At 43.7% G+C, this 17,286-nt stretch overlaps 2 protein-coding genes across 4 annotated transcripts in view; both read right to left on the reverse strand.

The window, feature by feature from the left end:
* MBTPS1 (membrane bound transcription factor peptidase, site 1) overlaps positions 1-7,127 on the reverse strand; it is a 30,953-nt gene extending 23,826 nt beyond the window's left edge. Inside the window, exons 1-5 of one of the 2 annotated variants that reach the window (XR_014566990.1) lie at positions 6,853-7,062; positions 3,016-3,540; positions 2,333-2,590; positions 2,004-2,207; positions 929-1,039 (exon numbers count right to left, since the gene is read on the reverse strand). Coding sequence is in view for 1 of the 2 variants with exons in the window: in XM_083749896.1 (XP_083606022.1) it covers positions 929-1,039; positions 2,004-2,207; positions 2,333-2,590; positions 3,016-3,220 (778 nt within the window). In the remaining variant the exon portion in view is untranslated. Of the gene's footprint in view, positions 1-928; positions 1,040-2,003; positions 2,208-2,332; positions 2,591-3,015; positions 3,541-6,852 lie in introns of both variants that reach the window. The other variant, XM_083749896.1, reaches the window with a different exon arrangement.
* An 801-nt stretch (positions 7,128-7,928) lies between these two features.
* HSDL1 (hydroxysteroid dehydrogenase like 1) lies at positions 7,929-17,226 on the reverse strand. Of its 2 annotated transcripts, none has more exons than XM_083749996.1 (5): positions 16,182-17,226; positions 13,390-13,623; positions 12,726-13,171; positions 11,147-11,223; positions 7,929-8,871 (listed from the first exon to the last, which is right to left on the reverse strand). In XM_083749996.1, exons 2-5 carry the CDS (start codon positions 13,607-13,609, stop codon positions 8,823-8,825), a joined length of 792 nt encoding a protein of 263 aa, XP_083606122.1. In that variant the 5' UTR covers positions 13,610-13,623; positions 16,182-17,226; the 3' UTR covers positions 7,929-8,822. The 2 variants fall into 2 exon arrangements, with proteins under 2 accessions (XP_083606122.1, XP_083606121.1); XM_083749995.1 differs by having other exon boundaries at positions 11,147-11,374; positions 16,182-16,333.
* Between the last annotated feature and the right edge of the window lie 60 nt (positions 17,227-17,286).

The following is a 17,286-nucleotide window of genomic DNA, read 5'->3' on the forward strand; positions in this document are numbered from 1 at the left end:
GGATGCCACAATGAATAATAAACCAGCAATGACCAGCTGTACAATTTTAAATGTGACAAGGAAACCCTTTCTGTATACAATAAGATTAACCCGTCTAGAATATTGTGATCCCAATCCACGGTTTCATAAGCACTCTGATTCCTGTAATGGGGATGAGTTTGAAGAACACTCCCCAATACGGCTGTGAGCCATTTTATGCACAGGAACGATATGTACATATGTACATGCACCCACATGTACAAAACAGCCTCTAGATCAGGGTTGCTGATTTAGAAGTGGCATGTTTAAATGGCACCTCCAAGTAAGGATTTATATTGTGCTCCTACATGCACTTGGGACTTAATTCAACCGAAAGTTGAATTGTTTCAGAAGTACTGGCAGAGGACAGAGGTGCACGTGCCACATGAAGTGATGTTGAGCTGGAGTAAATTCACAATTTTTACCATGTGCTGCATTTGTAATGGTCGGGTTTAAATGTTTCTTGAATTATAATAATGTACTAGATCACATGCCTCCAAGGCCCGCTTTGATGGCTGAAAAATGACTTAGGCTTTTACAAATAAATGTTTAATAAATGTACAGACACACAGACCTGTCTTCAGAAACCACTTGTATAGCAAAATAAAAGTAACAATGCAGAATCGAATTAAAAACACCAGTACTAATCACAAGCTGCACTGAAGGAACCCCGAGAGCCCTAAAGTAGGGGTGAGAAACATGCAGTCCGCCATGTTTGTTGGAGCACTGGGTTGTGCTCTTGGGAATTGTAGTCCAACAACATCTGGAGCTTCTCCCTCCCTGACCTTAAGGAACAGACATTGCATTCTAGCCTTACCTATATAGCACTGTAGCACACAAATGACAATTCATTTTGTGTGGAACAAACCCTAGTAATGAAATAATAAAATAATGAAATAATGAAATTCACCATCATCCAAGGTTCTCTCATTAGTCCAGTTTGTTCTCTCTTTTACATTTTTGAAGTGAGGATGCTTCTCGCTAAGTCCAGTGTCAAAGACAGCCACTTTTACACCAGCACCTATTTACACAGAACCAGATTTATAAAATTTATAAAGATTTATAAAATTACAGATGAGCAAGAGACGTTTCTTTTGTAATCTAAAGAACATATTCCTGAATGCAAATGGATACTAAGAGGTGCATAAATCTTATCCAATGCTTAGTAAAATGTTTTCTCTTCCTAACAGCTAGCAAGTCATACAAAGCTTGCTACATATTTTCATTGAGCCTAAATAATGTACTAAGAACACTTCAGCAGGGCCAAATTTAAAGGATTTTTATTGCTTTACATTGTAAAAATAAAAAATATCCTTTTCCCCACTTGAGTATTAGCATTCTGGAAATGATTATCAATATTTATGCAGAGAAGCCACTCAAATGTGTTGCAATGGCAAATACAATCTTATGCACTATTTTGACTTTGCTTTCTGAGGTATGTATTACAGCTTGAATAAAAATATTCAAGATAAAAATATTCCCAAAGGAAAGGTCACAAGAACTAGCCTACAGGGACCTAGACATACATTAAGAAACTTATCTCCATTTTATATTGTCATGGTTTCCACAAAGAATGTATTTATTATTTTTAAAACTTCCATATCATCTGCTTTCCTAGGAACTCAAGTTGGCTAATGAGAAATAACACAAAAGATATTATTTCACAACTGCAATTTGGGGAGGATGCTTCAAACCCCTAACCTTGGCCTTCTGAGAGCTGCAGTTCCTAGGGCTCCCTGGAAAGAGATAATGACTACTGGACCAGTTCAAGTCAGTGGTATGAATGTGCTACCTTATTAAGGGATACAGATCCTCCGGAAGACTACTTGCAAGGGTATATTTTCTGCTCATAGGAATGTACTTGCTAGTCATTCCCACAACAAAAGCACCATGTCAGAAAAATGAGCTGCACACTGATGTACTCAAGTGAGCAGCCTTATTCTTTCTGTGATCAAGGGTACAAATTTCCATGAATCTCAGAATACCTGTAAAACCCATTTGCCAGAGAACGTCCGCCTGAAGCGTCTGAGCGACTTGCCGGGGTATGGCTCTCAGCAAACGCCTACTTGAGTGCCTGCCAGTTGCGTGCCAAAATCCAGAACCCAACGACAAACTTGCCCTTCTCAGAGGACGAGACGACTGCCATTTCTGTGTCCATTTGGTTTCATTGCAGGGAAATGCTGGGTCAGCTAGATATTGGAGAGTTGAAATGTTTTAAAAACTAATCACATTGTCCAAGCAGCAGAATAATAAGATTTAAGTAAATACAATGATCTCCTGCCACTTCACTGGAAGAATGACTGAGCCTACTTACTTTCAGTGTACTTGAGCGAGCGAAATACTTTTCTTTGGGGGGTAACTCGTTTGATATTGGGATGATCTTCAAGTGTCTGCACTCCATCTCTCTGTTTCTCGTTGATTTGGATCACCTCAAAATCACTGGGGTAGTCACTGGCTGGGTTGTTACGGGGTACAATCCTCCAGTTCTCTATGTCACTGCTTTTCAGAGCTCTTGAAATAAATTTGCTTCTGGCTTGGGCTGAGAAGTAACCATTGAAAGCCACAATATACTCTGCAAAGAGACCACCACACATTAGAAAAGACATCTGAATCAGAAGTTGCAAGCATGGCATTTGCAGAGAAAGCTGCGTTATAACCCTTTGTCCCACTTTACAAAAAACAAACTAAAATATCCAAGCTCGCATAACCAAGTACAATACCAAGGCATAACAACAACCAGAATTTAATAATGAGGTTCTCAAAAGGAAGACCCCTGGTTTCAATTTAGCCTGTGGTGATGTAGCACAGATCATGGCACATAACACAGAATTTGAGCAGAGGGATTGGGGTTGGGGAAATTCACAGAAGATAGGAGGGCCTGTCCAGACAGCCATCCTTCCCCTGAACTATTGTTTTTATTAAAAAACCGAAGAAAAAATCTTTTGGCATTTCCCAGGGACTACAATTAAAACTGGCATAAATGTTAAGTCTCATTACCATGTTCCACTACCGTCGAAGAAAATTCCACTTTCAGTGTAAGACGGGAGCATTCGGAACACAGGTGGCTCTCATGAGAAGAATTCCCTAGTTTGGTCCCCAGATGTTGTTTGCCGCAGAGAAGGATCGCAGTCAGGAACAACCAGGTGTGTGTAAGCCTCATGGTCATAAAGGAATAAGGTTTCATCCTCAAAATTCCATGCATCAAGTTACATGTTGTTTTTCCATGAATCAGTTCCCTCTTTTCTTTTTGGTTTCAGAAAACGGTGCCTTTTTAAGTGGATAGTCTTAAGGTTTTGTCCAAGAGAAGCAGAAGTCTTGCCTTCATGGTCTTTACCAGTGAAGCCCAGTAAACAGGCTCATTTCTTTCTGCGTTTTTTCTCCATCTTTGATTAAAGGATCCTGTCACTCAGGATTCAACAGCTGAGTCCTGTACTCCATTTCGGATAGGTGATGTAAGGCCAAAGCAGAATTGCCAAGATCTGTTTTGTTGCTGGGTTGGGGTGGTGTTTTTAGCAATGCACCCTGCAAAAATAAACATCCAATTACACAAATGAAATATTTTCTAATTTAATATTTTGACAAACCACAAGGTGGTAATAAAATACGCTGCAATTTCACACTAAAGTGCAAAACATATGCCTGGATTTTACATCAGGTGGCAGCTAACTTTATGTTCCTCTATACAAAAAATAAAATAAAAATCCAACATAGAAAAATAAGTATCAGAGGGAAGGATCCTAGCCTAACCTTCTCCATGGCAGGCTAGTTTTCTATATGCAAGCAATCTGCACATCAGCAGCAGCAAATGTATTGTAGTAGCTATTTAAAATGCACACCAAATTTTTCCAATATATGAACAGTAACTAATACAATATATATATATTTTTGAGACAACAGAATAAAACCTCATTTAAACTAAAACTGAACTGAGCACACTTTTAAACCTCTCAGAACCTACACTGGTTCTTTCTGTTTGGAGTTCTCTTGCAGCCAAAACATACAGAACTGTTCTATATATAGACTACATATGGGTAAACATCTTCTAGGAGAAAACAGATAATCTCTTGATCAGAGTAGGTTGTTAAACCAGACAAAATATTTCTCAGGTAGGGGCTCACATGACAAAATGGTTCTCCTTGTACACAAATTACATGCAGGCAAGGTGTTTGTGCAGAGAACCATTTTGTCAGGTGAGCTTCCAACTGCAATCTGAAATGGTTTACAACTTTAGTGAGAACAAGACCACAGGGAGAGCAGGGAGATCTGGCAATTAAGAAACAGAAGGTGGTGGGGGGGAGAGATATATTGTGTGTTTTCCTTTCATTTCCTTGCCTCGTCTCCTCTTAAGGGCTGCTAAATGCATTATGTTTTTGAGTATATCCGCAAGTTATCCTAAGACCCCAGCATGTTTTCCAACCATACTGAATTTCTGCTTCCCTTCTTTCTCACTCATACACTGTCATAGCCACAAACACACACAACAACAACACCATGCCTGCATGATGTTTATCTCTGAGGAGGAACCTCCACTGCTTTCTGCCTCACGCCCTTCAAGAAGGCTGCGTAGGTGTGCTTAGCTGCTTACCAGCATAGGACATTTACAAGGGTTATTTTTTGGAGGGGGGTGATTTAGCATTTTAGAACATAACCTTAGCCCTCATACATCCCACAAAAGGGAAATTTAATCAAAGAAAACAAGTAAATGCTGATTAATAGAATTCCATTTCTTGCTGCTGTGGTAAACCTGTGCTGGACTGCACTACTTCAGAAATGCAAATGAGAGGATACCTAGTATCACTGAACCCTCTGCTATGCATTTTTTTTTTTTTAGAAAATCTACACAATGAAAATTAGGTCAAAGTGAAGACCCTGCTAAGAAAACAATTTATTACATTTATATGCCATATTTCCTGAAAGGAAGTGGAACAAACACATGGCTCCCCACCATCACCATTTTATCCTCATAATGCCTGTGAAATGTTGAGCCCATTGCCATAAGAGATGGCAATGGGCTCAACACTACCAAGTGAGTTTTGTGGCTAAGTGAGGGACTGAACCCAGGTCTCTCCATTCCTGGTCTGACACTTCAACCACTAAACCACACTAGCTGACAAGCTAGTTTTCTGTGTTGTCAGGTTTGTTTATTTATTGAATATGCTTTCATATTCCCCATCTACCAAAAGCTGCCAGGTCAGGGGAGACACTACCTTAAGGTACTTTTCCTTGATATGCTAGCTTTCTCTATGTGGGGGAGAGGGAGAGAAGAGAAACAGCACTCTTCCATGATCTCTGCTGAGGTGCTAGCTGCCTTCCAAACTGTCACTTTGCAGCAGCCATTCCACTAGAGTAGACTATATAAACTATTTTCATTCTAGCTCACAGTTACAAGAACTGTAAAAAAAATGTCTGATCATGCTTATTTCTTTCTCCCTCCACATCCCTTTTCACTTGTGCATTGTGTCCCTTTTAAATTGCATGCCTGGGGGCAGAAACTATCTTAATATCTATTTCTGTATGCTGCTTTGGAAGCCTTTATTGACAAGAGTGGGCTACAAAAAAAAGCTTTAAAACATGTAAGCTATAAATAGGGGAAAGTGTTCCACCTGGTTACCCCCCACCCTTGTGCAGTGCAGCCCAGAGCAGACATTAGTGTTTTTATTATTTACTTAAAGCATTTATACCCCAGCCTTTGGCCAAAAAAACTCTTAGGAGTAGCTTACACAAATCAGCGCCAAAACAGACCCTGCCCTCAGGCTCATAATCTCAAAAAGGCATGGACACACAAGGAAAAAGGAACAGGAGGGAGGAAGTGAAAGCAAACTGTAAGCTCTTAACATTTACAGTTCTGATTAGAGTTCTATAGCTCTGTGTATGCAGATTCTGGCTGTCTAGGTGAAAAGCAACTCCTCACCGAGGAGGAAAGTGGTAGCTCCATCCATCTTGCCCTTGATAAAGCGCTATCTTTCTTTCCTCAGATGCACAGGCTCTCCCACCACCATTACAGATCCAGGAGCAGAGGCGGTGACAATGTCCAGGCTGAGGAGGCAGGGCAACTGACTCACACACGCCTCTGCAGTTATCACTGGGCAGAGGAAAGGGAAAGGACAGCAACAGCCTCCACCTGCCTTGGACTCTGGCTTTGGGCCCTTGAGCTGATTGCGCCAAGCGCCAAGCGAATGCGCAGCGAGGACAGGCCCCCACCGGGTCACCTCGGCCCACTCACTCACTTTCTCTCAGCCTCACCTCCCTCACAAGGTGGCTGTGAGGGTGAAGCGGGGGAGAACCATGCACGCCACCTTGGAGGAAAGGTGGGGTGTGAATATACGTAATCCTCTACTGTCTGCTCTGTCTGGTTTCTGCGGGCTCAGACACCCCTCGAGACGTCGTCGCCAAAGCCCCACACGAGAGCCCCCGAGGTGGGCGCCTCTCTCGATGTTGGGGTGCCCCAGACCTTGGCGAATCAAGTCGTCCGACCGAAACGTGCCTTCACCCGATTTTGGGTGTGACAGGTCCGAACGCTCTTTTAAAAAACACCACCACCACAATAATAATAATACTTTTCGGCTTCTGCGAATTCCCAGGCCGCTCAGCGCTAGGAAGTCAATGAGGACAAGGGAGCGGGATCCGCTGCGCCCGGTGCTGCCCCCCCCCCCAAATCCACCCCCCTGAAACCAGCGGCGGTCCGGGCTCCGGCTGCTTCCTTCCCCCTGCTCCGTGAGAGGGAGGCCCGGGAGGCGGCCACAGAACGGAGACGCCGCGGCTGCTCCCCCTTCCTCCCCGTCCCTGCGGGCCCGAAGCCCCCCTCCAGCAGCTCCCTCGCCCGCGTCGACCCACCGGCCACCAAAGCTTCCGCAGGGCGCCCCGGGGCGTAGCGGCCTCCCCTGGCAGCCGGGTCCGGAGCTCCGGGTGAGGCGAGTACGGCTCCCGTCCCGCAGCCCCCCGCTAACCCCACACCAAGCAGCTGGCCTGGGCTGCGGAGGAGAAGCCGCCGTCCATGAACGCGAGCCTGGCGCACGCTGGGACTTGTAGTCTCCGCTGGCCCTCGCTTCGGAGGGCGGGCGGGCGCGATGGACTACATTTCCCAGGAGCCTCTGGGGCTCTAGCGGGCTCGTTTGCGGGTCCAACGGACGGAGGCCTCGTTGGTCCCGTCAAAGAAATCGAAACTGCCCTCTCGGAAGACGTAAACAGAAGTCCTTTGCTCTGACGGCGCCACAAGAAATCTGCGCCTTAAGTGCATGGTGGGATAGGGAGCCTTGCAGGGAGACTCGCGGAGCCCTTGCACTTTTAAATGCGCAAATGGCTAGGCATTATTTGGAAGTTCCGCAAAGCTAAGGGCACGTGCGATGTAATCCTGTGCCCACGTAGTTGGGGAGCTGAAGACATAGGAACTGCACTGAATCAGATCGTTGGTCCACCTAGCTCAGAATTGTGACATTGACAAACAGCCTCTCTCCAGGATTTCAGGCACGGTTCTCTCCCACCCTGCCTGGAAGTGACAGGGATTGATACTCAGACCTTCTGCATGAAAAGCAGTTGTTCTACCACTAAGCTATGGCCCGCGTCAATTAAAGTTTTGCTTAAATAACTCAGCACTTGCTTCTTCATCCTAGAATCCTATGTAAGCCAGTATCTGCAGAACTTGGGAAGGGTCTATTCAGCCAGCAATCTCCATCTTAGAATTTACCGGTAGTCTATAACCTGATCTCATGGCTACAGCATCAGTTTAATTTTCCAATTCCTTGTTTTCCCTCTGCTGCCCAAGCTGCTTCATGTAACATCTTGCCTGATGAGGAGAACCTGAAAGCTTGTCATGTTTTTATGACATTTTGTTTGTTCTGAATACAGGTTTTACCTATCTATCTATCTATCCATCTTTTAAATGTCACAAACACATTTTCCCACACACTGAATGAAGACAGGCACCTAAATATATTTGCGGAATTCAATATAATTGAAACATAGTATAATTCAATATTTGAGTTTATAGAGCATCATTTCATGGACAAACAATATATTGTACTATTATTTCTAGCTGGGGAGACCAGTCTTCTCTGGATACAAAAAAGCAGGTGTCTTCATCAGTGCTCACAGCTCCAAACTCAGAGCACTACAAAGCACACTGACAGGAGACCACACAGATAGAAGGGAGTCACTAAAAATCACAGTATCTAGAAAATTGCTTCAGGTGTTGCTTCCAGGGAAGAAGTCAAGAATACTCCACTTGAAGAGCAGTACCCAGTTTCAGTGTAGAAAAAGCCTTTGTCTGCCTGGTGCCCTCCAGATGCTTTGGACTACAGCTCCCATCAGTCCTAGTCAGCAGAGCTGTTGCAGTCCAAACCACTTGGAGGGCACCAAGCTATGCACCACATGACCTCTCTCTGCTGCCAGCTCTTAATGGGGGTTCAGTCCCCAAGCATCCTATTCAACTTCTTTAGCATTCAGGGGACCCCAGGATTGCCCACTCATGTCCAAGTCAGAAAGAATAACTCAGTACTATGTAAAAATCAGGACCCCACAGACATCATACAAAAGAATATCAGCTTCCTAACAACAGGGTTCTTTTTTACTGCCTGCGTAACATTCTTGATGGGCCCTGCAATGAGATAGAAGCAAGATGAAGTCTCTTTTAAAAGGTACATATCATCATCATCATCATTATCATTGAAGAAAATCCATCCAATGAGAGTGGGGTTTTGTGGTAACTGTCCAACTAGGCTGCTAGATGTTATCTGTTCTCCAGCTGATATTTTTAATGTAGTTTTTTCCTCGCAAAATTGCATTTTTTCAAAATGTGCCCAATTGGCTCATTCCCCTAACCCAGAGCCATTCTGGAATGATCTGTGCAAAAAAACCCTGGAAGACAAGAGAGGAAACACAGGTTAGAATTAGCACATAAACGTATTCCTTTGGCAACAAGCAATAACAAGATTAAAATATCAGCATGAAATAAAACCCAAGAAGATCTAACATGAAGAGTCTCCTTCAGACAGTGAATCATCCACATCTCCCATTCCTTCCTTTCAGTTCATAATATAGGAAGCTGCCTTCTATAGAGCCAGACCACTGATCCATCTAGCTTAATACTGTCAACACTGGCTGGCAGTGACTCTCTAGGATCTCTGGCAAGGGACATTCCCAGCCTTGCCCAGAGATTGAACCTGATACCTTCTGCATGGAAATCACCTGCTCTGCCACTGAGCTATGACTCTTCCCCCCTCCAACTATTAATTCTCTTTAAAAAAAAATATTAAGGGATGGAAGTGCAGCAGAAGACACGAATATGCTGGTTTTATACTTTCTTTAAAAAGAACTTTGGGGAAGTTTACTACTTGAGCACTTCAGCTATAAAAAATGTTAAAACTTAATAAAGCCAACATTTTGCATGGGTTATTGCAGCTAACATGGCGTCCTTGTCTATCCCACCTCCTGTAGGCTACGATAAGTATCGGGTGGTGCACACACCCCTGGTCAAGCACCTGGCATTACAATGATGACAGGTGACCCTTTTTGCCTGCACCAACAATCTGGTGATTAGCACCACATAAGCCCCTTTGGTCCAGCTATGTTCTACTTACCCTGTACCTGATGTTATATAGGACATCAAATGTGGGCCCAATGGGACCTGGGTGACCTAAGTAAGCCTATGAGCCAGAGGTTCCTCACCTCTCCTGTAAACTTTGGACTCTGAAGCACTGTCACATGTTCTGTTAATCTCCCCACCCTGTTGCGCCATCCTTGCATTTGCCAGTACCTTCTGTGGCAAGATTGGTGGCTGAGCATGCGAGGGTCTTCTATATGTGGTGGCACCCCATAGGTGGAACTCATTGCCCTAAGATGTTCAGCTATCTTCCTCTTCATTTGCATTGCAAACTGAAAACTTTCAAGCGCCCATTACTGGTTAACATATTGAGTACTGCCCTTTGTGTTTTTCTTCATTTGCTGCTGCTCCTAGCTTGATTATTTGTGTTTTAATGGTGGGGCATGTGTTGTTTGTATGCTTGCTTTTAGATTTGCAAACTCTTTTGAGCAACTTCCTTTAAGGAGGCGGAAAGTAGGGTGTAAATGGTTCCGAAGAAATAAAAATGTATGCAGTGCAGTACTAAGAGCAGTAACTGATGCATTAAGGCAGGTGTAGGGAACCTTTACCCCTCCAGGTGTTTCTGAACTACGGTTCTCATCATTCCAGACTATTGGCCATGTTTGCTGGGGATGATGGGAGTTGCAGCTCAGCAATATCAGGAAGGTCAAAGGTTCTCCACCCCTGCACTAAGGGAAGAGATGCATTTTCCCACCCACAAGATACTACACAAAGTACCACAGTCTCTGGGTTCAGAGTCAAGACAGCTTCATGAAAGAAAAATATGTTGGCCTGCAACACAGAGAATCATACACAGGTTGCAATGTAAGAACAGCACTTTGCTTTCTGTGCTTCTTTTATTTCTTTTGTTAAGAAAATGAGAATTAAACAAATAAAACTCTATAATAAAATAAACAAAACAGGACACAGCAATAAAATTACCATATTTTTCGCTCTATAAGATGCACCAGACCATAAGACGCACCTAGTTTTTGGAGGAGGAAAACAAGAAAAAAAATGTTCTGAATCTCAGAAGCCAGAACAGCAAGAGGGATCTCTGCGCAGTGAAAGCAGCAATCCCTCTTGCTGTTCTGGCTTCTGGGATAGCTGCACAGCCTGCATTCGCTCCATAAGACGCACACACATTTCCCCTTACTTTTTAGGAGGGAAAAAGTGAGTCTTATAGAGCAAAAAATACGGTAAGCAATTAGGTTTCAAGAGCATTAGCTGACGGTCAACACACACAGGAAGCTGCCTTATACTGAAGCTAGCTCAGTATTGTCTGCACTGACTAGAAGTTTCAGAGGCAGACAGTCTCTCCCAGCTTTATGTGGAGAGGCTGGGGATTAAATTTAGGGACCTTGTGAAGGCAAGGCAGATGTTCTACCACTGAGCTACATCCCTTCTCCAAGATCACGTTCCCCAGGATCATGGGTGAACATTTGCTTCAAACGGCTCATTAAAACCAATCCAGGCTGCATGGTTCAGCCACCAAGTTAAGAAAAGTTAAGAGAAAATGTAACACAGAAGCAGCTGAATTAATGATATTACCTGGATTGAATGGAGGGAGTATCCTGGAGTCCTTCTGGATAGTCCAAGGGTGGCAATAGCCTGGTGCGCGTATTCATCTGCAGAAGGCACAAACAAGCTCTTTTTGGATAACGTGGGGCTGTATTTTGACATTTTGGTGCAGACGAAAGCTGGACATAAGCACTGAACAAAAATGCCTTGGGGAGCATACTCATAATAAAGCGATCGGCTGAAATGGTCCAGGTAAGCCTGTCAAGGTTAAGAGCAGACAATTAAGATTCTCTGGATTTAACATGGGGAAAAGGTGTGGAGAACAGACATTGGCAGCTTAGACAACCTCTCTTGACCGACGCATGCAAGGCGCAACATAGATGGCTATGGAACAAAGCCTTACCAAATCAGCACCCATCCCCAGCTCTGTATGTCTTGCTAACTGGCCAATTGCAACTTAATAATAACTGCTTTGGCATAGCTTTGCACAACCAAGTACCCTCCAGATGATTTGGACTTCAATTCCCATCAGCTCCAGCAGAAACATCTGAAAGACACCAGATTGGGGAACACTGCTACTGCACATTTAGGCTGCAGTTATCTTGGGAGTCAGTCCCATTGAACTCAAGCAGAGCTTACCATTAAGTAGACATGTACAGAATTGCTCTGTTGGTTCCTTTACGAAACGCACACCAGCGCTTTACCATTCAGCTAACAGAGCAATCCTGTACATAGTTCCTCTTTAATAAGTTCCCTTAAATTCCCATGTAAGTGTGTATAGGGTTGCAGCCTCAATTTATAAAGCTGCCTTCACTGGAGCAAAGTAGAACGCTTAAGCCAATACATTCCTGAAGCAGAAAAGCCGCCCTGGCTGCTCCTGAACCCTTTAAATTTTATCCTGCCTTCCATTCCTATACATCTCTGAGCCGGAGTTGTAGGCATCTAATTCAACCCTGCCAGAGCCTTTGCAGCAAGGATGAGGAATTATCAGACTTCAAGGACATGTTCCAGCTGTTTTAAAACACTTGAAGGGCGTGCAAAGCAGGGCTAGTGCGCGATGGTCTGAGAAGAGGTTTGAGGGCCAGAGAGCTGCATACTTATCCTGGGACCTGAGGTTTCCCACTCCACCTTCAAAAACTTCTAGTTCTCAAAATCCTTATCCACAGAAACAGAAAAAAACATTTCCATGGAGAAAGGATTCATACCTATCTCTTAGAAATAATGATTCTGATAAGATAGGGGGTAAGAAGCCTTTCTAGCCTGGCAAGCCAGATTGTTATCTCCCTCCCCCTTTGCAGGCCATGTTTGACAGGTGGGCAGATGCCAAAGGAGCATATTGCCTGCATGGGTCTTCAAGTGCCCTGCACTTTGAACATGCAGTGATCAGCCAATTGCTGGATCTTCAGAAGCCCCGTTCACTGCACAGGGCAAAACAGAGCTTTGAAAGGGACTTTGCAGGCACCATGGTAAAGGGCAGGTGGCTATGGCTTGGCTGAAATGGCCTCATAGGCCAAACAAGGAGACCTTGTGGGCTTGATCAGGGCTGCAGGGCTGGAGGTTCCCCACCTGTCATAAGAGAACACATATATTTTTATATTTTGAAACTCACCTTGGAGGCTGAATATGCCGTCATTCGTGGGGAGGGGTGGTAAGAGGACATAGAAGAAACGTTCACGATAGCGCCTTTCTTTCTCTGAACCATTCCTGGCAACACCATGTGCACCATCATATTAGCTGCTCCAATATTGATGTTGATGAGATCCCAAATTTTATCCTCTGTCAAATTGGCAAAATAATCCGGGTGATCATAGAACACTCCAACGTTATTCACCAAAATGCCAGTCTCTTTGCCTAGCAGGGCCTTCTTGATGGCAGGGTACACCTGGCGGCCCCTGCTGAAATCTGCCACAACTACTTCCGTTTCGACCTTGTAGGAATCCTCAATATCTTTGGCAAGAGCTTCCAACATCTCCTTGTTCCGGCTAATTAAGACAACATTCACCCCGTGGCATGCCAACTCTTTAGCATAGGACTTCCCGATGCCTGAGGTACAACCTGGAGCAGATCGAGAGAGCAACGAAGATCATTTTTAGACTCTGAGACTAAATGCATTCACTTAGTCAACCGATAGAGCGTTTACAAAGGGCTTATGCATTTTTATGTCAGTATGGGGTCTTCCTAAAAAAAATCTCAACAACTTTGCAGGTGTCAGGAATTTTAATTTTTGAAATATGGCAACCCTAGAGAATCTGTGTGCTCCAACTGTCTCTTACCTGTTACAGCAGCCCAGCTTCCATACAGTTTGACTAAATCAGGCCTGCTGACCAGCCGAGGAATGAAATACAACCTGATCAGACAGTACGTGTTGCTTGCAACAGTGAGGGATGTCTTCATTATGTAGAAGGCTCCAATGAAAGCCAATGTCTCTATGACACAGCTGCAGGCCTGCCCAATCTCTCTGAGCAAGAAGGAAAAGCTGTCCACAGCAGCCATGGTAAAACAGATGTCTAGAAGGGAAGAAGCAAAAGATGTTTGTAAGGAAGGAAGTATGTATTTTTTCCATTGCTTCATTTAGCCAAATCATTGACTTCATATTCCAATAGGTCATAAGATGCTAAAAATAAAAATGACCATTTCATTTTGTTTCAGGAAAACCCAAGAGCATCTGCCACATATATCTATTATTCTTCGATTAACATAACATATCCCAGTAGAAGTCAAAGTGGTTGAGAACATTCAAAGCACAATGAAACAATAATAAACAACAACAATAATGATAAACCTCTCAAAAAACAACAGCATGGTAAATAATTAAAACAACCAAGTCAAGATGCAATCTAACGTTTAAAGGAGGATGAATATTGGAGGAGGGAAGTCACATGGGTGTATTATTTACAATTCTTATTCTTTGCTTCTCTTTCTTTTCTTTTTTTGTACTGTTTTTATTTTTTGGGATATTATATGTATTTTTTTGTCAGTGTGAATAAATACTGTTTGTTTGTCTGAAAAAAAAAAGTCAGCTTAAAATACCAGGGAAACCCCACCAAACTCATACAGTCAACCGTCCTGAACAAAACTGCCTTCATCTGTCTTGCAGCACTGCAGAATGGGATGGCTTTACAAAGCTTTGCTTTCAGAAAATGCCGTTCCAAAATCAAGTATGGAGACTCTGGCTCATGTGTTGCTATTTTACTCTTTTCAATGAGACTTCCACAAAGAGCTTATTACTCCATTGCCATTATCATCTCACTGATTTTTATTACGCCAAATTTTATGCAGCCTTCCTCCTTACAGTCTCAGACAATCTGGCAACAGCAAATTCGGCAAACACAGCCAATACCAATAGTGATGCTGCCAGTCAGGGTAGACAATAATGAGCTAGGTGGACCAACAGTCTGACTCAGTGTAAGGCAGTTTCCTATGTTTCCTTGTAACCCCTGCAGGCCATTTTGAAAGGTGAATGGGGCCCCACCTGCCAATCACCTGACAACATGCAAAATAATAAAGTCAAGAACCAATGAATAACAAGAACAATGCATTAGTAAGGTTGGATATTGTCACGGCTAAAAATTGGTTAAACCACAGAGCCTAGGACTTGCCGATCAGAAGGTCTGAGGTTCGAATCCCAAGTGACAGGGTGAGCTCCCGTTGCTCGGTCCCTGCTCCTGCCAACCTAGCAGTTTGAAAGTACGTCAAAGTGCAAGTAGATAAATAGGTATCGGTCCAGCGGGAAGGTAAATGGCATTTCCGTGCGCTGCTCTGATTTGCCAGAAGCAGCTTAGTCATGCTGGCCACATGACCCAGAAGCTGTATGCCAGCTCCCTTGGGCAATAAAGCGAGATGAGCGCCACAACCCCAGAATCGGCCACGACTGGACCTAATGGTCAGGGGTCCCTTTTCCTTTTTACAGTCATACCTCATGTTACATTTGCTTCAGGTTAAGCATTTTCAGGTTGCGTCCCAGGGCGACCCGGAAGTACCGGAAAGGGTTACTTCCGAGTTTCACCGCTCGCGCATGCGCAGACGAACAAAATGACGTCACACGCATGCGCAGAAGTGGCGAATCACGACCCGCGCACATGCAGGTTGCATTCTGCTCATGTTGTGAACAGGCCTCCGGAACAGATCCCATTCGCAACCAGAGGTACCACTGTATATAGAGTGGTCAATGTTAGTGTCGGGTGTGAGTTGGTTGGATGGATGGTAGAAAGATGGTTGTGTTTGGTGTGTGTAAAAAGCTGTCGGTCCTGGATGGAGAAGAAGACTTTAAGAATAAAAGCAGCAATACTCTACAAGAATACTCTTTCTCAAAGAGTTTTTTTACCTTTGTTTTTTTACAAACACCGACAGATATTATCATTATTATTAACACCACCAACAACAATCTGGTGCCCCCCCCCCAGATGTTTTGGACTACCACATCAGCCCCAGCCAGTATCTGGAGGGTACCAGGTTAACAAATGTTGTAAAGCCATTTCAGTCTATCCTCTATGCATTTGTCCCTGACCCTTCTGCACCCTTCTTCCATTTTTCTGCAGCCAAAATCATAACCTAACCTACTTAGGAGTAACCACCACTGACTTCACTTTTACTTAATTCTGAGCAGGCAGAATTAAGCAGATTAAGCCTAAGCTTAACCCATTTTTCATAGAACTTGGAATGCCAGACAATTTTCGTGTATGTGGACTTGCATCATGATCGGATGCATATTTACTCAGAAGTAAGCCACACTAACGGAGTTTTGCTTCCATGTAACTGAGGGTACAATTTGCACCTTTGGATGAAACAATAAAGAGAGAGGTCTCTGCTGTTCCAGAAATGATCTGTCAACTTTAAATTCCTAATAATTCCAAATATCAGTTCTGCTCTTTAGAGCAGAGAACAAAATAACATTATTAAAGTATGATATTGTTGATTCCCAACCCTCCAATCCCTTCTGACCTTTGAGCTTTTGCTTCTGAGTAATACTATAAATGTTTTACAAAAAAAAAACCCAACCATTGTCTTTAAAAAACAAGTAAATCAAATTCATGGCGCCAAACCCGTTTTGCCATATTTCATTTACCTGTTCGTTTATGCACCCTGCGATGTTTCTGCGCTGCTGTCTTGCTTAATGACCTGACTTTAGTTCAGTTGGAAGGAAACCTTCCCGTTCTCAGTTCCACCCGACCCTGAGGCTATGAGGAAAATCTGGGGAGCGGATTTTCAAAATCGCTTGGCAAGTAGGCTGTTCACAGACCTGTCAAGTCGCGATCCAGTTTCCACGTTTTTGTATTGCCAGCTTTAGAAGATCAAAAGCCCTTCGTCCGCCCGCACAAGGGAAGGGTCCTGAACGCGCTGTAAAAACTAGCAGCGCAGAAAATGCTGTGTTACTTCTGTTCCTTGCATGGATTCCTCGCTTGTACATAAACTTGGTAAAAGCCATTATCTGTCCTAAAGTAAATTTTGTCCAGATGAATCTAAGTTTATTATATTAATGTCAACATAAATCCCCTTAAAGGACTCAGAGGCATCACGAAAAGACCACAGAAAGTTAAAGTTTAGCATCATAACTACACTTCTGGGTTCCAGGCGAATATGGCTGAGCGGCTTCCATTTGCGTGACAATATGATTCCTCCAGGAGCTAAAACTGCAAACAAAGCCAGTCGAAATGCTAAAAAGAGGGGGCCGTGTTCTTCCGCCCGCCCACTCCCTCACAGCACACGCAATTTAAATCTCCCTTTTAAAGTTGTAAGCGACGGGCTACATTCAAGTTAATTTGTATACAGTAGTATTAAAACCTCAGCCTAAAAGCGTCAGAGGTTGGATTCGATGGCTTCTGTGACCCCCTCCAACTTTTATGATTCCTTCTAGCAGTGACTTGGGGTTTGGGGGTCTAGAAGCTTGTGGTCTTTCTTAAACCCCAAATCTCTGATAAAAAGAATCATTAAAAAATCTGAAGGAACCTCAGAGGTCATCTGATCTAACCCCTTGCCTATATTAATGTCTCCTTCTTCCTTCGTGAGTATAGGGGCCTTTTTCCGTGAACTGAACTCGGAAAGCTTCACTATAGAGAAAACGGGATGCTGCTCTGATTCTTTTTTTTTTTAAGAGGACCATTCGGTGGGAGGACGGGCGGGGCTGGAAGCGAGGCCCTAGTGCGTCACCCAGCTCTTCTCTCGCGCGTGCG

This window comes from Podarcis gaigeae, assembly GCF_964106915.1.
Source record: "Podarcis gaigeae genome assembly, chromosome: 8".
Taxonomy (NCBI): Eukaryota; Metazoa; Chordata; class Lepidosauria; order Squamata; family Lacertidae; genus Podarcis; species Podarcis gaigeae.